This window comes from Mobula birostris, chromosome 12 (assembly GCF_030028105.1).
Source record: "Mobula birostris isolate sMobBir1 chromosome 12, sMobBir1.hap1, whole genome shotgun sequence".
Classification (NCBI taxonomy): Eukaryota; Metazoa; Chordata; class Chondrichthyes; order Myliobatiformes; family Myliobatidae; genus Mobula; species Mobula birostris.
In genome coordinates this window covers 24696644-24722675 of record NC_092381.1, presented here as the reverse complement: position 1 = coordinate 24722675, position 26032 = coordinate 24696644, and the positions used below count along the sequence as shown (strand labels likewise).

Genomic DNA, 26032 nt, shown 5'->3' with positions numbered 1-26032 from the left:
GTAAAGCGGAGATGCTCTTAAGAGTAATGAAATGAGAAGTTTCTAAATATCAGAAAATACTATAAAGAGCAGTAAAATAGTAAATCAAATCAATATTTGGTGTGACCATCCTTTGCCTTTAAAACTGCAATTCTCTAAAAAACGAACGAAAATCTGCAGATAACACACACAAAATTCTGGAGGAATTCAGCAGGCCAGGCAGCATCTGTAGAAAAGAGAACAGTTGACATTTGGGGCCAAGACCCTTCGGCAGGACTGGAGAAAATAGAATTGATTCTCTCAGGTACACGATTGTGCAGTTTTATAACAAAATCGGCGGGTAGGTTGTTCCAACCATCTTGGAGAAGTTGCCACCATTCCTCTGCAGTCTGTGGATGTCCTGCTTGCTTCTGTCTGTCCAGGTAATTCCAGACAGCCCTGATGATTTTGAGATCAGAGCTCTGTGGAGACCATACTATTTGAAGCTATATAAAAAATCTAGGGCGCCTAAGACTTTTGCACGGTCCTGTATTCAGATTAAAAGAAAGCACACACTATAGTTTTGAAGCTCCTTTGTCCTGTAAATATAATTGTGGTTACAGCTTATTACCACTATCAGTGTAATACAAAATACATTACTCTCATATTTTTTCTCCTCCCACAGGATCTTAAACATCCTTTCTCTTTCAGATTTGTAATATGTGACTATTTTTCATCTTATCAGTCAAGCGTAGATAATGATCCTATCTTTACAGTAGGCTTGTGAAACAAAATGGGTTAGGATGAGCCAAAATATAATGTTCTGGCCTAATTGTGATTTAGTGCAAACTTGGCAAGGGTGAGTAACTGAACTATGGTTAAATATATTTAGCCTGAGTAATGTGAATATCTTACAACTATACAGTAGGTTAATGCTTCTCACTGAACCTGCTGCCAAAAATTTTCAAAAGCAATATCTTTCTTTCCACTTGTTTTGCAGTTTACCATTCACCGGATTCCCCGTAGTCGTGAAGTTCGTCAATCTTGGATGACTTCAGTGGTCTCCACACTATTTGCCCTGTTGTATTCCATCCCACTGGTATTCCAACTTAAACCAGACGTGGTATGTATAACCATCCGACAGTGGAATCTATGTCTCTGAGACCTTTATCTGACGTACAGGCCATATCTCTTGTTTCTACTTCAGTGTTTTATTTTTGGTGTGTGGAAATTTCAACATCAAACATTTTAGTTGTAAATCCTTGTGGAGCTGGTCGGTTGTAGAGAATATTGATGAACTAGATGCTCGTGACGTTAGTGTGGGGTTCAGATTTTTAGCTTAGCCCATAGTCGGTAAATGACTGGCTGTAAGTTCTTCTTGTTTGGTGTGGCAAATTTCCAGTTTCAAGTATTAAAAATATTACATGATTGCCCTGGTTAAGGGTGTGCAGTGGTGTTTAATTGTGCAGAAAGCTCAGCAAAAAGATGGATTGTGCAGCCTGACTCCTCTCTACTGTCAGCATTCCTTTTGGAGCTTATAGCTTGAACCCAGCATTACTGTGCATTTCCCATTTAATGTGTTTTCCTTAAATGGCTATTCTTCAATAGTCCCACTTTTCAGTGGTCCTTCACTAAACCACGCAAGGCTTTCCCTCATTTAAAAAAAATATTTTAATGAGCTTTTTTTAAAGAAATACAAAGTGCAGTTGGTACTTTTATTTGTGTAAATGAGTTTTACACCCATAAAATCAACTACTTCCAATTGCTGAGGCCAGCTTGATCCAATAAGACTGTGGAATACCGTTAGTCCTGTTTGCATGCACTTTGATTTTCCTGTGCAGTCCATTTATCTTTGTCTGCCCAACATGCTTTATGTATGTGTCCTACTTTGTTGCATTTTCTGCAAGTTTCACCTTTAAATCTGCATTGGTCTGGTATATGTGTGCCCCTGCCACAACAGTAGCACAGTTTGTTTGGCTATGCCAGTTTCCATTTAGACATTGCAATTTTGTTCATGCTCACTTTCACTCCTGGCTGCAACTCAGTTATGTCTCTGTCTGCTGTTTCCATTGATACAGCTCTTTCAACTGCTCTTTTAAATTTAAGTTGTGCTTCACTTAGGAGCCATTTTTGAAATTTTTCTTCTAGGATTCCTTGCTACCACTGTTATGTTTTGTAACTCCAAAATATAAAACTAATCAAAAACAGAAGCACGGAGCCGAGAATAATGTACTTTAGTTTTGTTTTTACTTTAAACGAGGTGTGAAAGTGTGACGCAGTCGTGTGCTGACATATGCCATTCACATATATCATACATATAACCATAATGAATTATATAAACAACAAAGAATTCTTCTTCATAGAACAAATTTACAATATTACTCAAATATTACTGAAATATTAAATATGCAGTAATTCCTGTCCTGCTTAAATTTGTTTCTTTATTCTTTCAGCTTTATTCCGCTCTTTAAGATACATTAAAAGTTTGACCCCAGCGCAGTTAAATGGGAACAACACTCATTGGTCTCCTGAGAAAAAGAAATCCTTCTCAAGTCTGTATTAAGTGGACAATCCCTTATTCTGAATCTATGCCTTAGAGTTGTAGGTTCCCTCATGAGGGGAAATATCCTTTTCACATATCTGATAGATCTGCTCTCATTTTTATATATGCCAAACTATAGGTCAAATCAAACTTTCCTCCTGGAACAATTTCTTCTCTAAAGTAATTTATCATAGTAAGCGCTCCCCAAAATACCTTTATTGCAACTAAACCCCAAAACTCATCACTTTGTCGTGGTGGTGAGGCTTCTGAGTTCCTGAGATCCCGAGAGCGATGCTGTCTGGAGTTAGCCATCTGGCTTTTAGTTCCTTTGTAAGGTCACCTATGGCAGTAAGGTCAAGAGGGAGGTTTCAGATAAAGAGCAATCAAACCAAGACCTCAGTGGTGTAGCTGGCGGAGGATGTTCCAATATCATATCAGCAGTGAGAATAGAGGAAGACTGCAGCAGTGAAGGATTCCCAATCATCCTGTATTCCACACCACTGGACCCTGACCCCATCTGTCAAGGACTATGTGGGGGCTACTCTTGCATAAAAAAGGTCACGTACTGGGGTTCTCCACTAAAGGAATCCAGACTAAAAGCAGATTACGTGAGTCCCGGATGGCCCGCTACAGCCACATGAGAACCCACCAACAGACAAACCCCTTAGCAGAATATCACACCTAACTGGAGTGATCGCACGACTGAGATTATATCCTAATGTTAAATAGAATATGGTTGAGCCTGATGCCTCAGATGCTGTCTCACCATTCCTTCTTTTACATCCCACACCCTTAATAATAAAGGCCAACATTCCATGGCTTTCTGAATTACTTTCTATACCTGTACTTGAACATTGTGTTTCATGTAGAAGAATACTCGGAACCCCCCCGTTCAATAGCATTCTATAATCTTAATTTCAAAAATCTTTTTTCATAAGTTATTACTAAAGTAAACAACTTTGCATTTCCCACACATTACCTGAAGAATTTTTTTTCCTGCTCACTTAACTTTTCCATATCCTACTGCAGACCCTTTGTGCCCTCCTCATAATGAGCTTTCCCACCTTTTTTGGTACCATTTGATGACTATACAGTCAATCCCTTCATCTTAGCCATTCCAGAACTTTGAGCAAAAAACGAACTACTGGAGGTAGTGGTCCAGATGAAGGGTCTCGACTGGAAGCAGTGACTATCCATTTCCCTCTCCTAGACCTGCCTGACCTTCTGAGTTCCTGTATTTGTTTTATGCTCCAAATTCCAGATTCAAGATTGCAGGTGTAGTGGACAGCGAAGAATGCGATCATGGCTTGCAGAGGGATCTGCATCAGCTGAATTGAATTGACTTTATTACTTACATCCTTCATGTACATGAGAAGCAAAATTCTTTATGTTACGACTCTGTTCAAATGTGTAATTATAGTAATATATAATAAATATTATGTACCATAGGATAGTCAATATAACATGGAAATACAATTGTAACAGCGTGAATTAATCAGTCTGATGGCCTGGTGGAACAAGCTGTCCTGGAGCCTATTGGTCCTGGTTTTTATGCTGTGATACCGCTTCCCGGATGGTAGCGGCTGGAACAGTTTGTGGTTGGGGTGACTCAGGTCTCCAATGATCCTTTGGGCCCTTTTTACACACCTGCCTTTGTAAATGTCCTGATAGTGGGAAGCTCACATCTACCGATTTGCTGGGCTCTCCACACCACTCTCTGCAGAGGCCTGCGATTGGCGGAAGTACAGTTCCCGTACCAGGCAGTGGTGCAGCCAGTCAGGATGCTCTCAATCGTGCCCCTATAGAAAGTTCTTAGAATTTGGGGAGCCATACCAAACTACTTCAACCGTCTGAGGTGAAAGAGGCACTGTTTTTCAACACACAGCTGGTATGTATCTTCAGTGATGTTTATGCTGAGGAACTTAAAGCTGTTCACCCTCTCAACCCCAGATCCACTGATGTCAATAGGGGTTAGCCTGACTCCATTCCTCCTGTAGTCCACAACCAGCTCCTTTGTTTCTGCGACATTGAGGGAGAGGTTGTTTACTTGACACCACTGTGTCAGGGTGATGACTTCTTCGCTGTAGGCTGCCTCATTATTATTTGAGAATAGGCCAATCAGCGTAGTGTTGTCAGCAAATTTAATTAGCAGGGTGGAGCTGTGGGTTGCAACACAGTCATGGGTAAAGGAGGGGACTTAGTGCACAGCCCTGAGGAGCACCTGTGTTGAGGGTCAGAGGGGCAGAGGTGAGGGAGCCCACTCTTACCATCTGCCGGTGATCTGACTGGAAGTCCAGGATCCAGCTGCTCAAGGCGGGGTGAAGGCCGAGATCTCTGAGCTTCTTGTCAAGCCTGGAGGGAATTATGGTGTTGAATGCTGAATTGTAGTCCAAGAACAGCATCCCTCTTCTCCAGATGCGTAAAGATGGTAGGTAAAGCTGTGACTATTGCGTCCTCTGTCAATTGGCTAAGTAAATGGGCTGAAAAATATCAGATGGATTTTAATGTAGGCAAGTGCGGGGTTTTGCACTTAGATGCAACCAACCATGGTAAGTCTAACACAGTGGACGGTAGGGCACTGAGGAGTGTGGTGGAACAAACGGATCTGGGAATACAAGTACATAATTCATTGAAAGAGGTGTCACATATAGTTAGGGTCGTAAAGAAAGCTTTTGGCACATTGGCGTTCATAAATCGATGTATTGAGTACAGAAGATGGGATGTTATGTTGAAGTTGTATAAGACATTAGTGAGACCTAATTTGGAGTGTTGTGTGCAGTTTTGATCACCTATCTGCAGGAAGAATGTAAACAAGGTTGAAAGGGTGCAGAGAAAATTTACAAGGATGTTGCCAGGTCTGGAGAATCTGTGTTATAAGGAAAGATTGAAGAGGTTAGGGCTGTCTTTGCAACGTAGAAGATTGAGAGGGTAGTTGATAGAGGTATACTTGTTACATACACCTGTTAGGGTGCATTCTCCAGTTACCTTATAAGGTAACCGTAGCCTTCAGCCAGGAGCAGATGTCATCAGGTGGTTCTCAACCTTCACCGAGTGTTTCGACCCTTAACCACGACACTCTGCAGTTGGTGGGCCGGCAGTGGTGGCCAAATCACTGCCCATCTGCTCCTGGCTTCCAGCTCCCCTCCTCTCGCCTACACCAAATCCAACAAGAAGCTCGTTCTGCCTCTTCCCCCATCCTACGAGCTGCTTGTTTTTTGCTCCTTTCGTCCAGGCCCAGATCTGACAACAACCGCCATGCTGATTTGGCTGGGAAACCCCTGCAGCCGATCTCCACAGGGAACAACCATGCCTGCCACCCCTTGTCTTTATACTCCTGCATTAAGGGCTGGTACTTAAAGGCCTTTCTCTCGTGGGCCTCTTCCCATCCCTCCTCCCATGGCACAGTCAACTCAACCAGAATGATTTTCTTGTCTTCGGTTGACCACAGTACAATGTCCGGGCGTAGGGTTGTGTGCACCACATCCGGGAACTGCAACCTCCTTCCCACATTGACCCTCATCTCCCAGGACCTGGCAGTTAGCAGCAGATTGGGCTTTGGTTGTTTGGTTATGAAAGGCCTAGCTCCCTCTTTGATGAAGGTGATGGCCTTCCTCAAACCTATGCCAGCCGTCTTCTTCTTGCATCTCTCCCGCTCTAGCGTGTCAGCAAGAGCCAGAAGCACCTTATCATGGTGCCACCTATACCGTCCTTGAGTTAGAGCTGTTTTACACCCGGACAGTATATAAGCCAGTGTCCCCTTTTGACCACAGAGCTTACAGTTCGGGATCCTCTCTCTTCCCCCATGTGTACAGATGTAATGGTGAAGGAAGGGTGTCATACACGGATCGCAAGAGGAAGGAAATACGGAAGGGCTCCAGTCTCCATAACTCTGCCCATGAGATCTTGCGCTTAGGCAGATCCCATTTTGTCCAGGCACTCTGGGACCCTTGTTCCACTGCCTTTGAAATCTGCTTCTCTTCCTCACAGGTCCATACTTCTGCCTGTATCATGTCTCGCCTGTTCCTTATGCTTGCGTTTCCCCACTTCTGGAAGTGGACTGAGCTGAGGCCTTGCTGCCTGACGCAGGGGTGGCCGATGATATCTCGCAGCTTCAGAGAACACACTGCCTCCTCCACACCTGCGTTGGCTGCTCACTTGTGCCCAGTTCTGGTTGTAACACCTGCCACCTGCTTGCTTTACCAAGACGTCATTAGAATCTCTCAAGCTTAATAAAGCTCTGCATTTTGCCACCTTGAATTCCTCCACAACAGATGACAGGGGAAGCTGCAGTTGCCCAGAACGAATGTAGAGGCCCACTGAAGAGAAGCTTGGGGGAACTCCCAACCACCTCCGCAGGTGCCTGTTGGTTTTGCTCTCGATGCCCTCTACGACAGTCATGGGGAACTCATAAAGTGTGAAGAGCCAGAGAAGCCTGGGCGGGAGGCCGTATTGGTACAGCCAAGTCTTGAATTTACCCGGAAGTCCGGATTTGTCGATCTTCTTCAGCCATTGCTCTGTCTGCTTCACAGCATTGGTGACATTGGCCCCACCTGTCAGTGACACATTAAACCACTTCCCCAAGCATTTTATCGGGTTATCTTCGATGGAAGGGATGACCTCACCCTGAACCTGGAGGCTAAACTTGCTAGTAATTTTGCCCTTTCTGATCACCATGCACCTGGACTTCTTGGCCTTGAAGGACATCCTTGCCCAAGTGGCTACATTACCCAGTGTTTCCAATGCCCATCTTGCTTGGACATGTGACACAGTTGTTATAATGATGTCGTCCATGAATCCTCATATAGCCGGCTGAACAATGCCTGACTCCAGCGTCGGACCGCGGGTTACATGTTCTGCTGCTGATAATAGGAGGTTCATTCCCATAATAAATAGGATGGGGGAGATGGTGCACCCTGTTGGAATCCCCTTCTGGAGGTCCTGCCAACTATTTGTGAATTGGGCTGATGTAAATCTGAGTTTGAATCCTCCTAGGTAGCTGGTGATCATGTCTCGAATAGCCACTGGGATGTAGTAGTGGTTGAGTCCTTCTAGGATGAGGTCATGTGGAATAGACCCATAGGCGTTCGCGAGGTCTAACCAGACAACTGTTAGGTTGCCTTTTTTCTGCTTGGCCTCACGGATCAAATGGCTAATCATTGAGGTGTGCTCCAGACATCCCGAAAAGCCTGGAATACCGCCTTTCTGGATGGATGTGTTGATATAACGGTTCTGCGTCATGTAAGAAGTCAGCCTTCTTGCGAGCACAGAAAAGAAAATCTTACATTCCACATTCAGGAGAGAAATTGTCCTAAACTGGGCAATTGTGGAAGAAACCTCTTCCCTTGGAATAAAGCATCCCTCTGCCAATTTCCAACTTGATGGAGTGGTACCTTTGGCCCAGATCTTTCTCATGACCTTCCACAGCCTCCGAAGAAGCTTTGGGCATTTCTTATACACGTTATAAGGTATGCCGCTTGGGCCTGGGGCAGCTGATGCTTTAGCTTTCCGGATGATGTCCTGGGTTTCCTGCCATGTAGGCTCCTTCACATTCAGCTCAATTGATGGATTTTCTGGTCTACACACAGCCCGATTGGTTCCTAGTCCCTGACTCCTCCGTGGGTCGCTGTGTGCCTCCTGCAGGAACCCCTCTACCTCTGGCTTCGAGCTGGATAGTACACCAGATTTATGAGGGGCATAGATAGGGTAAATGCAAACAGACTTATTCCACTGAGGTTGGGTGGAACTACAATCAGAGGTCATGTCTTAAGAGTGAAAGGTGAAACGTTTAAGGGGAACATGAGGGGAAACTTCTTCACTCAGAGAGTCATGAGAGTGTGGAATGAACTGCCAGCACTAGTGATCCAACCAAGCTCAATTCAACATTTAAGAGAAGTTTGGATGGGTACATGGATTGTAGGTGTATGGAAGGCTATTGTCCCGGTGCAGGTCATTGGGAATTGGCAGTTTAAATGGTTTTGGAATGGAATAGATGGGCCGAAGGGCCTGTTTCTGTGCTGTCTCTATAACTCTATCTGCAGTATCTAGTTTTCTCCTTCCATAATCTCAGTTCTGACAAAGGATCTTTGACCTGAAATGTTAACCGTTTCGCTTGCGACAGATGTGGCCTGACCTGCTGAACATTTCCTGCCTTTTCTGTTTTTGTTCAGTTTGTTTGTTTGTCAATCCATCCATCATACTAATGTATTACCCCTCCACCACCCACCCGACTCCCCTTCCACCCAGAGCTATGAACCTTTACATCGGGCAGTAACCATATCTTGAATATGAACTGATTCATTTTCTTCCACTTTACCCATTTTAAACTTGAGGAAGAGGAATGAATTAGTCAAGTACTGTTTCCCTTTCATAAAGCAACGTTGACTCCGATTGATTTTATAGTGCTTTTGAAAATACCCTGCAACTATTACCTAAATAATTCTGCAATTCAATACTACAGATGTTCAGCTAATTTTCTCAGAGTTTCTTAATTTCATTCTCTCTGTCTTGCTGCTTTCTCTAATAGAAGCATTAATTTTATGGATTTCCAATCCTGTGGGGCATATTTGGAATCTAGAGAATTTTGGAAAATCACTACTAATATTTCTCCTGTCTCTGCAGGCCTTTTTCTTTAAGACTCTAGGATGCCAGTCATCAGATCCTGCGGACTTGTCAACCTTTTGTCCCAATAACTTCATTGTAACTTTACTGATTGTAGTTGTAAGTTCCAAGTTTTATATTCCAAGGCTTTTGTTTTACAGTTATTGGGAATCTTTTCCTGTCTTCTGCCACTGAGACAACTGCAAAGTCTTTGTTCAAAGCTCCTGCCGTCTTCTTACTTTCTATTATTAATTCTCCTGTCTAATTCTCTCAGGGACCAACGCTTCCCTTAGAGACTGTCCCTTTACACTTAATTTATTCAGTTTATGTATTACTTTTCATACCTTGTTTTTATTTCTTGTCTTTACTGCTAGTGACCAGGTATCCACTTAGAATCTACCTGCTAACTAGTCTGCTATTTGGGACCTTATTATCTATATTTAAAAATTAATTTACACTGCATTAACCCACAGCCCTTACCAAAAAAGTCATTTTAGTTAAATGTGATTTTTCTTTAAATACACACTGGCTGATCCTTATTGTTCAATTCCAATTCAATTTTCTCTCAGATTGTCATTTCTGGTCTTTTCCCAGTGACGTTAAACTGACAAGACCACAATTCCCAGATTAACCCTGTTTTCATTTTTCCATAATTTGAAATCCTCTAGTTCCCTGGCACCACCTCAGAGGGAGGGATAGTTTGCAACCAACATCTCTGCCATATCTAACTTTATTTCCCTCACATTCTTTAATCCATCCTGGCATGTACATTTAAGTATGAGTAGTCTTCTCAGTACTTTCTCTATATCTATTAATCTCGGCTAGCACCCAAGAAAATTCCTCGTTTGTAACTTTAGCGAAGTTCGGTTCCTTGGCTAAGAGTATATTTAGTATGTTGGTCGTTTTTTTTTGCCTCCACTAGTAGTTCTCTGTTTTGGTCTCCAGTAGATGACAAGGCTCCCATGGTTGTTGGCAGCACCTTTTAACGAAATGGTTCATTCTACACAGCAGATTTCTGAGGCACCCACACACAAAATGCTGGATGAACTCTGCAGGTCGGACAGCATCTTTGGAAAAGAGTAAATACTTGGTGTTTCAGGCCGAGACCCTTCTTCAGGACCAGTTTTCTTAGACAATTTTATTTTCTTGTCTCAGATAGTATATTTATATTTTTTGAGATACAGTGCAGAATAGGCCCTTATGGCCCCTCGAATGCATCACCCTGAAATCCCCCATTTTAATCCTAGCCTAATCACAAGACAATTTACAAAGACCAATTCACCTACCAACCGGTAAATCTTTGGACTGTGGGAGGAAACCGGAGCACCCGGAGGAAACCCACTTGGTCACGGGGAGAATGTACAAATTCCTTACAGACAGCAGCAGTAATTGAACCCAGTTCGCTGATACTGTAAAGCAGGCAACGCACACAAAATGCTGGTGAACGCAGCAGGCCAGGCAGCATCTATAGGAAGAGGTACAGTCGACATTTCGGGCCAAGACCCCTCGTCAGGACTAACTGATAGAAGAGATAGTAAGAGATTGAAAGTGGGAGGGGGAAGGGGAGATCCGAAATGATAGGAGAAGACAGGAGGGGGAAGGATGGAGCTAAGAGCTGGAAAGTTAATTGGCAAAAGGGATACGAGGTTGGAGAAGGGAGAGGATCATGGGATAGGAGGCCTCGGGAGAAAGAAAGGGGGAAGGGAGCACCAGAGGAAGATGGAAAGCAGGCAAGGAATATTTGTGAGAGGGACAGAGAGAGGGAAAAAAAGGGGGGAAATAAATAAATAAATAAACAAACAAACAAACAAACAAAGGATGGGGTAAGAAGGGGAGGAGAGGCATTAACAGAAGTTAGAGAAGTTAGTGTTCATGCCATGAGGTTGAAGGCTACCCAGACAGAATATAAGGTGTTGTTCCTCCAACCCGAGTGTGGCTTCATCTTGACAGTAGAGGAGGCCGTGGATAGACATATCAGAATGGAAATGGGACGTGGAATTAAAATGTGTGGCCACTGGGAGATCCTGCTTTCTCTGGTGGACAGAGCGTGGGTGTTCAGCCAAACGGTCTCCCAGCCTGCGTCAGGTCTCACCAATACATAGAAGGCCACACCGGGAGCACTGGACACAGTATATCACCCCAACCAACTCACAGGTGAAGTGTCGCCTCACCTGGAAGGACTGTCTGGGGCCCTGAATGATGGTAAGGGAGGAAGTGTAAGGGCATGTGTAGCACTTGTTCCGCTTACAAGGATAAGTGCCAGGAAGGAGATCAGTGAGAAGGGATGAGGGGGTGGTGGGGGATGAATGGACAAGGGAGTCGCATAGGGAGCGATCCCTGCGGAAAGCAGAAAGGGCGGGGGAGGGAAAGATGTACTTGGTGGTGGGATCCCGTTGGAGGTGGCGGAAGTTACGGAGAATTATATGTTGGACCTGGAGGCTGGTGGGGTGGTAGGTGAGGACAAGGGGAACCCTATCCCTAGTGGGGTGGCGGGAGGATGGGGTGAGAGCAGATGTACGTGGAATGGGAGAGATGCTTTTGAGAGCAGAATTGACGGTGGAGGAAGGAAAGCCTCTTTCTTTAAAAAAGAAGACATCTCCTTCATCCTGGAATGAAAAACCTCATCCTGAGAGCAGATGCGGTGGAGACGGAGGAATTGAGAGAAGGGGAGACGGAGGATTGCGAGAAGGGTAAAGAAGGGGTGGCCAACCTTTTACATTCCATGCGTCAATTTTTTCATTCACGTGTTCAGATGCGCCATACAACTCCTGTACCCCCATTCAATTCTTGTAAAAATATGTTAATATAGACATATTTAGCATTTTTACTTGATATATTGATTTAATATAAAAACAAGATAAACATTACTTACCTTAATGAGACTTTTGAGTCTGTTTTGATTTCGCCAAGCTTTTAATGTTTGGAGTTAAATTAGTTACTGAGAGCAGCAGAGAATTATTCCAATCTGAATCAGTCAATTGCAACTTCATTTTGTTTTTAATCAATTTCATGGCTGAAAATGCTTGTTGACATCTGTACGTCGTTCGGGAACGACAGATATAACTCTGGGCAAATTCTTAGTTCTGGAAAACGTTCACAGGGTAATGATCGCCAGAAATGAATCATGTCAGAAGCATTTGGGACTGAGGGAAGCTCATCAAATTTCATGTTCAATAATGAATTTGTTTTCAAGTCAGTAAGTTCCATTTATATGTTACTAGGCATCTTCATGATTTTTTGTTCACTAAGTGAAAATGGGTTTATAAATGCGAGCATGCAGTCTTCTTCTTTAGCAAAATCACAAAAATGACTTTCAAATGACTCTTGCAATAACCTGATTTTTTAAAATATATTTTGTAAAATTGCTATTATCTTCAGCACATTCACTCTGCTCTTTTAAATGCAGAAACTGGCTCAAATCCTCATTTTCTAACTGAGATGTGAACAGTTTTAACTTCATCTTGAATGCATTGATATCATTTACTAAGCTAGGAAACAGTTTATTCTTGCCCTGGAGTTTCAAATTTAGATCACTGAGATGGCTGGTAACATCAACTAAAAATGCTAAATCAAATAGCCAATTGTTATCACATAAAAGGGCTCTTTCCTCAGGCAGCTCATTTTTCTCTTCTAGAAAACTATGAACAGTATTTTTCAGTTTCCAAAATCTACTCAGAACCTGTCCTCTAGAAAGCCAGCTCACCTCACAATGAAGGATGAGATCGCCATATTCCAAATCTAACATTTCACAATATTCTCTGAATTCTCATCTGTTTAATCCTCTTGCTCTAATTTTATTCACGCGTTTCACAACCAGTAACATAACATACTGCAAATTTAAAGTTTTTCCACGCAGTGATTCTTGGTGTATAATGCAGTGATATTTCAGTAGAGGACGACCTAAAAAGTTTTCAAGCAAAGCTGTAGTCCCAGCGGCATTGACGGCGCTCCGTCAGTACAAACACTGATGAGTTTACTAGAATCTAGTTGTAGATTTTCTAGGCATGATTTTACTTTGTCAAGTATGTCTGATCCTCTTGTTTTTCCATGAAGCGACTTAAGACCGATAAGTTCTTCAAAGACGCTAAAATTATCATCAATTCCTCTTATAAAAATGCTTAACTGGGCTACATCACATATGTCAGCAGATTCGCCCAAAGCTAAAGAAAAGAAAGTACAAGCGTGGACTGGGGCTTTCAGTTGCTCAGATACATTATGCCAGCAACACACATAAAAGTTGCTAGTGAACGCAGCAGGCCAGGCAGCATCTCTAGGAAGAGGTGCAGTCAACGTTTCAGGCCGAGACCCTTCATCGGCCTGAAACGTCGACTGCACCTCTTCCTAGAGATGCTGCCTGGCCTGCTGAATTCACCAGCAACTTTTATGTGTGTTGCTTGCATTTCCAGCATCTGCAGAATTCCTGTTGTTTACATTATGCCAGAGTTCTTCGGTGCGTCTCGTAACTGTTTGCTTTGACAGAGCAATTTCGTCTACTTTCCTTTCAATATTTTTATCACCAAGATATCTTGCAACTATTTGGAGACAAGACTTAACAATTTCTTCTCCATCAGAGAAAGACTTACGTTTTTTTTGGCCAACGCTAAAGCAATTTCATGGGACGCTTCTGTCATCGCCAAACTTTCACAACTTCTTTTAAAAAGTATATTTTGTCTTCTTTTGATTTCTTCCTTTTTCTTAATCTTTCTGTAACTCAGACCCAAGCACTAGCTTCAGTTTTCCTTCTATTTCAGTCTGATGTTGTGTTTTATAGTGTCCATTAAGATCATGTCTTCTATTATGTGAGAAAGTGTTTTCACAAACAATGCACAACTGTTTTCCTGACGGACTCGCTATAAATAAGAACTCATTTTCCCACTGTTCATTGAATTCATGCTTACTATCACTTTCTGCTTTTCTTTTGCTCATTTTCTTTTGCACTGTGATGGGTAACTGAATGTAAAAACAAGGCTTAAATTTTGAAGAAGTGCAAAATTGCAAATGTCCACAAAGGACGAACAAAGCTCAACTCCGTAGTGCACGAGTGTTAATTGTAAACTGACTGGCAAGAACCTGCGACGCACCGCTGGTGCAGATGCCTGGCGCCTCAGGATCAAACAAGTGTCAAATGTGTAGTGAACAGTTATGGAATGACTGCAGAACAAAAGTCCTTCTTTCCTAGTTTGACTCATTGAACATTTTTTTAATTGAAAACAGATTAATGTGAAAGAAGATAACATTCACCAAAAGATATGCACAAAATAATAAAATCACTAGAAATAATTGCTAGGTTTTAGATTTATTCTCAGTAAAACCCATTTCTAGCTCTAAGCTACTTGAATTCCTGTTATAGATTTTTTTCCTACAAATCGGTTATTGGTTAATAATTTTTGCATGAGTAGGCTTACCTTCTTATTATTATCACTGGGGTGCAATGTGCCACTTCTAATCATCCAATGCGCCACAGGTTGCCCACCCCTGCTGTAAAGCGTCGTGCTAGTCACTACGCTATCGTACCCCACTCCCCCCAATTTTCGTATTTCTTAACAAAACTGTGCTGTAGTGCTGAGGAATTAATATGGAGCTCTTATTTTTTTGTCACATTTATATTTCAATTTCCAGCCTTGAAACAAATCCCAGATGAATGAAACAATATCTAATGTAGCTTAGACAGGATTGAGGAACTTGTCAAGGCATTTATTATGTTAGAGGTACTTTGTAAATAGAAATTGTTAACATTACACATATTAATAATGTGATCCATTTCTTGCATGGTTTGAAATGTACACTTGAGAATCATGTTACCATTAAAGGTGTGTGAAACTTAGTACTCATTGTAAAATACTAGTCTGGAAAATATCCCTTGAGTACTTAGGCATTGCTGTCTGAAGAGTGCGAATAAAAATAAGGACCACACATGTAACTACGGTCAGTTGAAATTGCATTTGCTGCTTTTTTTGCATCCATGGATGCTGTTAATTCTTGACAGAGGTTTGGATTTTGAGTCCTTACCAAATGACATATGCATCTTGGCAGGGGTTTTGGCACGTTATCTGACCACAGGGAGACCCTGTAGCCAAACATGATTCTTATTCTCACTTAGAGACTGAAGAAATTTTTGAATGGGTGATGTTGTAGCAGCAGTTTTTCCTTTGCTTTGAGGAAGGCAGCTGATGACCCTTTGATGTTTTAAGACCGTAGGACATGGGAGTAGAACAAGGCCATTCATCCGATTGAGTTTGGTCCTCCATTCCGTCATGGCTAATTTATTTTTCTTCTCAACCTTGTTCTCCTGTCTTCTCCCTATAACCTTTGCTGCCTCTACTAATGAAGAACCTATCAATATCTGCTTTGAGAGTACCACTGGATTAAATTACTCATCTTGGACTTGTTTGACTTTCTTGGCATTGGACACAATCTCATTCTGAGCAGAGGGGCCCATGAAAGATTTCAGTACTGGATGTGCTTCATTTGCTCTGTATTTTATTATGCTGTTTTTGTGAAATATGTACAGTGTATGTCACCGTGTGCCACTCTGAAGTGTATTTTCTTGCAAGCATTCATAGAAGAACAAGGAAATGTAATAGAATTGTTGAAAAACTGCACAAAAACATTACTGACAAACATCCAGTGTGCAAAAGACACAAACTGTGCAAATATGGAAAAATAACAATAATAATAAATAATACTGAGAACATGAGTTAGAATCCTTGAAAGTGAGTCCATAGGTTGTGGAATCAGTTCAGTGTCGAGGCGAGTGAAATTATCCCCACTGGATCAGGAACTCGATGGTCGAAGGGTAATAATGTTCCTGAACGTTGGGATGTGCTGAAAGGAAGTTCCCCAAGGTGTTTTAACCTTTGAAGTGTTACCATTGTTGCATTGTGGGAAATGCATTCTGTGCGGAGCAGGCTCTCACGAGTTTGTGTTGACCAACAAATTTGCTTTTCTGTTGTTAAATGAAGGTTAAGTATTGGATGGGAAGAACTCAACTGCTCCTCCCTGCAGTGGTGCCAGGAGGTCTTTTGCATACACTTGTCAAAGCAAAGGCTTAATATTTCATACTAAAGCCACCACATTTAGCTGTGTGGCTTCCTCAGTACTTCACTTCAGTATCTTTTTTTATGTTGCTTGAGTTTCTGTTGGAGGCCTTTGAGGTCACAAGCTTCTAACCCGAAGGCAAGTGCAGTACCCTCTGAACTAAGTTGGCTCGTTGTAAACCTTAACCCTGGGATCCTTGGTTGATTAATGTTGTGATTTAATACTTCCTTCACGCACCCATACATTCAACTTTGTTACTTTTATTAATCGTTTCATACTAAACGTACTGTGGAATGAAACTAGCTGTTGATAACCTGTCAATAAGTCAACAACGGTGATTAGGGCACAAACTAGATTTTGATCTTTGGTATCCTGGGGGATTTTACTTCTCTCCAGCAAGTAATAGCTACTTGCCACATTTGCCTCAGCACAGTGCTGGATAAAGAAGAGAATGATTCCTTCTACTTGATGGCTATTTCTTGAATGTACTGGAAAATACAGGTGTTGACAGTATTGACTTGAGGGTGGTCTAACTTGCTGAAATGTATATGTTAGCAGATGAATTAGGAGCATTCATAGGCCACCCACTCCAAGACTGTTCTACCCGTCATTGGTCAGATTATAAGCTCAACACTGCACTTACATCCACCTGTGATAACTCTTCACCCCTATGCTTATCAAATATCTATCAACCTCTTCCTTATTTCAAAACGTTTAATGACTCTTCGAAAAAGAGAATTCCAAATACTTACAAACCATTGAGAGAAAAATAATTTCACCCTCCTGTTTTTGCTAAGAGGTGGATTCACTTGTACTGGATCACCCTACAAGAGGAAATGTCCTCCCCACATCCATCCTCATAATATGCTCCAGAAATCTGTATGTTTCAATCAAATCTAGTGACTCTTAAAAATTCCAGTGTGTCTGATCATTTCTCGTAAGACAATCCCCTTACTCTGGATATGAATCTAATAATGTTCTCTGAACTGCTTCCAGTTTATGAACATTCTGCCTTGTATTGACCTCCCTATATTTTACACAGCTCTCAAGATGTGGTCTCACCAAATCTGTCTACACTATACACTCTAGATGTGATCTCACCAGTGCCCTCTGTAAATGAAGTGAAACCTTCCCTACTACGCTATATATTTCTCACCTAGAGTCATATGGAAAAGAAGTATTAATAAAAAGATTTAAAAAGAAAGAAAAAAGGAAAAGAAGCAGCCAGGGTCTGAACCTTGCATGCCTACCATCGAATGCTCACCTATATTAAATTCATTTCCAGCACTTTTTTTAAAGATTAAAATTAGTTGTATTTGTCACATGTACACCAAAACACATAACAAAATGTGTTGTTTATTTCAAAACAAATCAACGAGGATCCTGCTAGGCGGCCTGCAAGGTGTCAAAGTAGCCTGCCCACAACTCACTGACCCTAGACGTACATCTTTGCAATATGGGAGCTTTATGTTTTAGGATACACGTTGTATAGAAAGGACAGGCAGGAAGGCAGAGGGGGTAGTGTTGCTCTGTTGGTAAAACATGAAATCAAATCATTAGAAAGAGCTGATATGGGATTGGAAGGTGTTGAATCATTGTGGATTGAGCTAAGGAACTGCAAGGGTGAAAAGACCCTGATGGGAATTGTACACAGACTCCCCAAACAGTAGTAAGGATGTGGCCTATAAATTACAACAGGAGACAGATAATGCATGTCAAAAAGGCAATGCTGCAATAGTCATGGGATACTTCAATATGCAAGTAAATTGGGAAAATCAGGTTGGCGCTGGATTCCAGGAGGGGGAATTTCGAGAGTGCCTACAAGATGGCTTTTTAGAATAGCTCGTGGTTGATCCCACTAAAGGATCAGCTGTTCTGGATTGGGTGTTGTGCAATGAACCAGAATTGATTAGAGAGCTTAAGGTAAAAGAACCCTTTGGGACAAGTGATCGTAATATGATCCTAAAATTTGAGAAAGAGAAGCTACAGTCAGACATATCAGTTTTATAGTGCAGTAAAGGGAATTACAGAGGCATGAAAGAGGAGTTGGCCAGAATTGATTGGAAAAGAACACTAGCAGAGATGACAGCAGAGCAGCAGTGGCTGGAATTTCTGGAAGCAATTGAAAGGCACAGGATATATAATCCCAAGAGGAGGAAGTATTCTTAAAGAAAGATGACACAACCTTGGCTAACAAGAGAAGTCAAAGCCAACATAAAAGCCAAAGAGGGGGCATATAATACAGCAAAAATTAGTGGGAAGTTAGAGGATTGGGAAGCTTTTAAAAACCATCAGAAGGCAACTTAAAAAAGTCGTTGAGAAGATAAAGATGGAATATGTAAGCAAGCTAGCCAATAATATGAAAGAGGATGCCAAAAGTTTCTTCAGATACATGGAGTGTAAAAGAGAGGCAAGAGTAGATATCAGACCACTGGAAAATGATGTTGCATATGTAGTAATGGGGACAATGAAATGGCAGATGAACTGAATCACTTTGCATCAGTCTTCACCGTGGAGGACACTATCAGTATGGTAGAAGTTCCAGGTGTCAGGGGCCATGAAATGTGTGAAGTTACCATAGCTAGAGAGAAGGCTGTTGGGAAGGTGATATATATGAAGGTTGGTAAATCACCTGGACCAATTGTTGTGCACCCTAGGGTTCTGAAAGAGGTAGCTGAAGAGATCGTGAAGGCATTATCTTTCAAGAATCATTAGATTCTGGAATGGTTCTGGAAGACTGGAAAAATGCAAATGTCACTCCACTCTTCAAGAAGGAAAAGAGGCAGAAGAAAGGGAACTCTAGGCCAGTTAGTCTGCCCTCAGTGGTTGGCAGGACTTTGGAGTCAATTATTAAGGATGAGGTCTCCAGGTATTTGGAGGCATATGATAAAATAGGCCGTAGTCAGCATGGTTTCCTCAAGGGAAAATCTTGCCTGACAAGTGTGTTGGAATTCTTTGAAGAAGTAGCAAGCAGGATAGACAAAGGAGAATCAATTGATGTTGTGCACTTTGATTTTTAGAAGGTCTTTGACAATATGCCACACACGAGGCTGCTTAACAAGTTACTAGCCCATGGTATTACAGGAAGGATCTTAGCATGGATAAAGCAGTGGCTAATTGGTAGGAGGCAAAGAGTGGGAATGAAGGGAGCCTTTCCTGGCTGGTCGCTGGTGACTAGTGGTGTTCCACAGGGGTCTGTGTTGGGACTGATTATTTTTATGTTATATGTCAATGATTTGGATGATGGAATTGATGACTTTGTGACAAAGTTTGCAGATGAAATGAAGATAGGTGGGGGGGGCAGGTAGTTTTTGAGGAAGCAGAGAGTACAGAAGGACTTAGACATATTAGGAGAGTGGGTAAAGTGGCAGATGGAATACAGTGTTGGGAAGTGCATGGTCTTGCACTTTGGTAGAAAAAATAAAAGGGTTGATTATTTTCTAAATGGAGAGAAAATACAAAAAACTGAGATGCAAAGGGACTTAGGAGACCTTGTGCAGATTCCCTAAAAATTAATTTATGGGCTGAGTCTGGTGAAGAAAGCAAATGCAATGTTAGCATTCATTTCAAAAGGACTAGAATATAAAAGCAAGGATGTAATGTTGAGACTTTATAAAGCACTGGTGAGGCCTCATTTGGAGTATTGTGAACAGTTTTGGGCCTTAGAAAGGATGTGCTGAAACTGGAGAGACTTCAAAGGAGATTTACGAAAATGATTCCAGGACTGAATGGCTTGTCATATGAAGAGCATTTGATGGCTCTGGGCCTATGTTCACTAGAATTCAGAAGAACGGGGGTGACCTCATTGAAACCTATCAAATGGTGAAAGGCCTTGATAGAGTGGATGTGGAAAAGATGTTTCCTACGGTGGGAGAGTCTGAGACTGGAGGGGACAGCCTCAGATAGGAGAGTGTCTTTTTAGAATGGAGATGAGGAGGAATTTCTTTAGCCAGGGAGTGGTGAAACTGTGGAATTCATTGCCACAGGCTGGTGTGAAGGCCAAGTCTCTATGCATACTTAAAGCAGAGGTTGCTAGATTCTTGATTGGTCAGGGCATAATGGATATGGGGAGAAGACAAGAGACTGGGGCTGAGAGGAAAATTGGATCAGCCATGAAGAAGTGGCAGGGCAGATTCGAATGGCCCAATGGCCTAATTCTGCTCCTACATCTTATGGTCTAATGGTCTTATGCTAACTCTTACAATAAACTATAATATACTGTTCTTATTTAAATATTTATGAAATATTGTGGATGTATCTGCCTCACTCAAACCTTGCAGATTTCAACTTCCCTTGGGTGGAAACTTAAATCGTCAGCTCCTCCCTCAACTCTTCTTCGATCTGTGCCAGTCACTCTTTAATTCAATTTAAAATTGTACATCGTTACTATTTGACAAAGGAGAGGCTGTCTAAAATGTTTCCTAATGTTGATAGTCAGTGTGATAGATGTAAAACCAAGACAGCTACATTGACACATATGTTTTAGTCGTGTTCTGTATTGAAACATTTTTAGAAATCTATTTTCTCTATAATTTCTAAAATTTTAAAAATTAATTTATAAACTAATAGATTGACTGTTTTGTTTGGTATAATCCCTCAATATATTCATGATATTTCTCTATCAGACCAACATGTAATTGCAATCGATACATTATTGGCCAGAAGGGCTATTTTGTTGAAGTGGAAAGATGCTTCTGCTCCTACTTTGATACTTTGAGTGGTTCTCTCAGGTGATGCTATGTCTTAGTTTGGAAAAAATCAGAAGTCAAACTTTTAATCCTCGATTTGATTTGAGAAAAGGGGTTCATTTGCCCACTACTATCATCTGATTTGAGTTAATTAATATGGTTTCCTTCGGATTTTTGTTTAAATGGATTTGAGTTGGCGGATTGATGTTTTTCTTTTATGGAAGCTTGTATGGCGTATAGCTCCGGGGTTGTGCTCCCAATGGGTTTTTTTTCCACTTAGTAGGGGTTCTTTTTTTCTTTTTTTTTCAAAAAGAAGTTCTTAACACTTTATTTTTTCTTATTATTGATATATTGCTTAGCTTTGTTAATCAGTTATTTGCCAACTTAATTCTTCATTGTACATATTGACATATTGACTGGATTACCTTAATGTATTTTTTTGTTGATCTTTAATAATAACTAATAAATAAGATTTTAAAAATGAACTCCTCCCTCCCCTTAGTTATAAACTCTGTTTATGGATACCCATCCTAATCTATCATATATTTGCCTCATGATGTGGTATACATCAAGGAGGAACCCCTCAACTCTCTTTACTGCAAAAAAAAACTCGTCGTCACTGAAACACTTGATCTGAGGCCACATCCTGGCGAATCTCCTTTGCTCTCCCTCCAGTGTAAGCATATCCTTACTATATTGTAGTGACTGTGACATCAGATGACCCCACTAATGTTTTACAGAGCCGTAGCAAAACCACCATCCTCTTGCATTGTAAGTCCGAGATAAAGAATCCGAGTTTTTCCATCTGCCTTCCTAACCACCTTATCTCTCTGTGCTGCTCTTGTCAAGGATTCCACTGTTGTTGAGTGGTTCTTAGTATCCTCCCACTTACTGTGTGAACTCTAGCTTTAGTAGCTCTCCCAAAATGCACCTCCTCATATTTAAATTATGTTATTTTCCACCTGCCTTTTCTATGGCCATCCTACCAACCCTCTGATGTTATTTAGTAGCTAAAGGCTGTCATTTGGACAAAAACAAAAATCCTTTATCGCGCTCTGCCCTGTATTACTAAGCCAATTAAAGACCCAATTTGCCAAATTGGCCTGGATCCTGGGTTTTCTTATGTTTTGGTCCACTGTCCCATGTGGGACCTTGTCAGGGACGTCACTAAATTACATGTAGCGACTACTTGAAAACAAGCTAAAAGTCACTGAAGGGCTAAGTGAGGGAGTATCTCACTGTATGACGTGCATCCAAGTAACTGAATTCCAAGTCGAAAAAGTAAGTGTTAGTCCTTTCTTACAAACCAACAGTAAAATCATTCGACTCTTCCGTAATTCGTGTAAAGATAATTGGATAAGATTCAAAGATGAGCAGTTAGTGAAAAATACGTGCTCCTGACTCACCACCCCCTCTTCGTGCCACCATGCTGGTGAACAGGCGACTATATTCGTTGTATTTAACCGCCACCCAATTTCCCACGCTGCCTGCTAACAGCTGCCCAAATGCACATGGAATATAACCTTACCCTAGAGTGAGGATGGGCTAGACAAATACGAGGGGTGATTGATAAGTTCGTTGCCTAAGGTAGAAGGAGTCAATTTTAGAAAGCCTAGCACATTTATTTTTCAACTTAGTCTCCTCCTACATTTACACACTTAGTCCAGCAGTCGTGGAGCATATGGATCCCTTCTTTGTAGAAGTCGGCATCTTGGACCTCCAGGAAGTGGTCCACAGCAAGGGTGATTGATAAGTTCGTGGCCTAAGGTAGAAGGAGATGAGTTATTAACTTCAAACTTTCTGCATAATCACTCAAAGAGTTGAATTGCACGTGCACGTAACGAGAGCTGTATAATATATCTCTTTCTAAGTTAGGCCACAAACTTATCAATCACCCCTTGTACAATGCAGATAGTCAATAGATACATGGCTCTTCCACTGCACGTGGTTAACATGGAAACAGCTTTGTCATTTTCAAGATTAACTTATTGTCAGAAAGTGTATAAATCACAAGTAGCCATAAAGCAAGAAAACTGAAAAAAAACAATTAAAGAAAAAAAGAATAAAAGTAAAAATAAAAATCATACAATCAATTGAAGTGAACAACAGCAGCATTCCAAACCAAAACTGAGTCCTCAGACTGAATCCCAGAGTAGGCCCAAAGCCTCATTTATCAGTTTATCATATTAGCAGGCACGGTGCACAGCAGCCCATGGTCCTCTCTCCTCTCCTGTCAGGTTCTTTCTTCCCACCCACCTGGCTTCACCTATCGTCTTCTAGCTATCCTCCTTCCCCTCCCCCCACATTTTTATTCTGGCATCTTCCCCTTTCCTTTCCAATCCTGATGAAGGGTCTAGGCCTGAAATGCCAACAGTTTATTCATTTCCGTAGATGCTGCCTGACCTGCTGAGTTCCTCCAGCATTTTGTTTGTGTTGCATGAGATTCATTTTCTTGCAGGCACCCACAGGAAAACAAAGAAATACAATACAAGTCATGCAACTAACCAAAAAGAAAAAGTACTGGGAGCGAGAACTGCAGAGTCCCCTTGAGTGAGTTCACAGACTGCAGAGTATGTTCAGTCCTGAGAGGAGGGAAGCTGGTCCAGAGGCCCGGTAGTTGTAGGACAACTGTTTCTGAACCAAGCAGCGTGGCATCAAACCTGTGAACTTGGCCCGATAGTGGTAGCAAGGAGACGGGTCAAATGCAGCCAGGCGAGACGGACTCAGGTGGGGAACCTTGGCTGCCACGGAGTAATGGGGCTGAAAATTCACTCTCACAGATTTTATGCTGGGGAGAAAAAAAGGTAAGTAAAGTAAACACACTTTTTAATCTACTTGCATTTTTTTGACACATGCATAAACGACATGGCCTTACGGTACGGAAAATCTCCCCTTTTCTAGGTACGTAATTCCTTCCCATAGCTCAAGGGCTGCCTGTATAGAGTGAGTTGCATTTATATAATACCTACCTCAGTCCCAAAGTGCTTTGCAGTTAACTGATTGATAAATGAAATGCCATTCAATTGAAGCTGGGCAGTCTATTTGCATACAGCAAAGCCCTGAAGCAGTGTAATCCCTGCAGTTACTTATAACGTTAGTTGAAGTTTTGTTAGGATGTTGGGGAGACACCTTCCCCAGCAGAGTGTCATGGAATCTATTAGAGGCAGCTGAGAGAGAAGGCTGGGCCTTGAGTTTATATCTCATGTGGCAGGTGGTGCCTTTGACACGTCCACTGGACTTGAGTCCCTGTGAGATGGGAAACTGTTCACCTACCAACCAGTGAAGCCTCAGCATTGCCTGTGGGACTTCAGAAATGAATGGGATCTGTGTCCTGTGCTCTCACATGTGGAATGGCCGCGTATGAAGTAACTGCAGCCTGTTGGAAGGAAGTTGCTAACCTCCACAGCCCTGACAGAGAATTCGGGCTGTGGGGCTGGTGACTGTTCCCCAGTGATTTGTACTATTTAACCAGAACAGAAGTGCTGTGTTCGCAGGCTGCTCTCACAGACCTCTTGGCCAGCTGCCAGTCTCAAGACTGTAATGGGACCAGGTTTTCTTCTTCTCAGTGGGAGGACGGTGGGCTGAAACTAGAGACTAAACATGGGCTTCTAATTTTTTCTATTCAGCAGCCATTAATATTTTGTTGAGGTCTTAACCACTGGGGAGGTTGAAGCCAAGTGTCTGCAGGCCAGAGTCCATGTCCCCTGGTGGCTGGAGCTGGAAGCCTCTCCTGGGGTTAAAGTACTGTGTATATGCCTAGGTGGGAGGGAGGAATGGGGCTTGTGTTTGCTACTGTTGTTTTGCCGAGTATTGTGGGCCTGCTATGTTGGCACTAGGATGTATGGCGATCCTTGTGGCTGACCCCAACACGGGCGTGTTGGTGGTAACGCAAACGGTTATTTCACTGTATGTTTCGGTGCACACACAACGAATAAAGTTGAATCATTAAACTAATGGAACGTCAGTTACCTGCAAATGGCTGGTTTTGTTAGTTCAGCTGGTTCCTGTAAGATTAAGTTGTGACTCAGGACTGCATGCATTTTATTAAATAAGGTTACAGCAATTGAGTAGAAATTTGCAATTAAATTGAAGTTCGTTTTTTTTTGGTCAATTTTGACTACTGCTGCCCTGATTCACAGCGGTTTCATCATTAAGGAGTTCTTGTGTAAATAGAGTGGGTGTGTGTGGGGGGCATCTGGGTTGACAAGAACAGTTTAAGCTCTTTGTTAGCTGTGAATTTACCAAGTTTGCTAACCAAATAGTAATGACACTTCACTCCCTTCTAGGTTGCTGAGGCCTGGGGTCTGGGCTCCAGCGATCGGGAGTCTTAATTTAACAGCGGGTTTCTGTTTTCTTTGCTCTGCAGTCCGCTGGCTTCCTTTGAGTGAGGTTGTTTATATTTGAGTGTGGGAGCCAATAGCAGAAGAACTGCACGTCTGCAGCCCGCTGCATTCCTGTGGAGGAGAAACATCTTAACTGTATTATAACTAGCTGGGGAGGCAAACAATGAATTTATAACACAACTGAGCAAAGAGTCCGCAGCATAAGCGGACACACTTCCTTTGGTTATATATCTGTTGAAGTCTACAAATGAAGATTTATTGGAGAGGGAACTTGTGTCTCAGATTTCACAATACTTGGATGACTTCACTTTTGGGTTTGCTCTTCCCCTCTCTGTTCCTCTCTTTCCTTCTGCCTCCTCTTTTATCTCTCTGTCATTGTTCTATCTGTCTCTCTCACCCACTTAGACACAGAATGGAATAATTAATTTTCTCAGCAGTTGACTTCCCATTTCTTTTGCTGTTACTTTACCCCTGTTGATAGTTTCCCCATCCTTTTCCTTCCTTTCTGAGTTGCTCTCATGACTGTGTTGGTCCCAAGTTTGTAAAAGTTCTTTCACTCACAGGTCTTGTTTTAATTTTAAATGAGAAAGATTGTACAGATGCTGGAAATCCAGAGCAATGCACACAAAATGCTGGAAGAACTCAGCCGGTCAAGCAGCATCTATGGAGAGGAATAAACAGGCGACGATTCATGCAAGACCCTTCGTGCATTGAATCGAAAGCCTGCTTCTCACAGATGTTCCTCAACCCGATGAGATCCTCCAGGAGATTGGTGCTTCAGATTCCAGCATCTGCAGTCCCTTATGTCACCAACGTCCCGTTGAAGCTCTTCTGCACCCTATCCAAAGCCTCCACATCCTTTTTGT

At 42.0% G+C, this 26032-nt stretch overlaps 1 protein-coding gene and 1 long non-coding RNA gene across 2 annotated transcripts in view; one reads left to right on the top strand and one right to left on the bottom strand.

Moving 5' to 3' along the window:
- Nucleotides 1-26032, top strand: part of alg14 (ALG14 UDP-N-acetylglucosaminyltransferase subunit) — a 120986-nt gene that overhangs the window by 33226 nt on the left and 61728 nt on the right. Inside the window, exon 3 of the mRNA XM_072273495.1 lies at nucleotides 959-1081. Within this exon, the coding sequence (XP_072129596.1) occupies nucleotides 959-1081 (123 nt within the window). The remainder of the gene's footprint in view (nucleotides 1-958; nucleotides 1082-26032) is intronic.
- LOC140205801 (uncharacterized) overlaps nucleotides 22441-26032 on the bottom strand; it is a 37208-nt gene continuing 33616 nt past the window's right edge. Inside the window, exons 2-3 of the long non-coding RNA XR_011887973.1 lie at nucleotides 23329-23611; nucleotides 22441-22585 (exon numbers count right to left, since the gene is read on the bottom strand). This is a non-coding gene — a long non-coding RNA (uncharacterized lncRNA). The remainder of the gene's footprint in view (nucleotides 22586-23328; nucleotides 23612-26032) is intronic.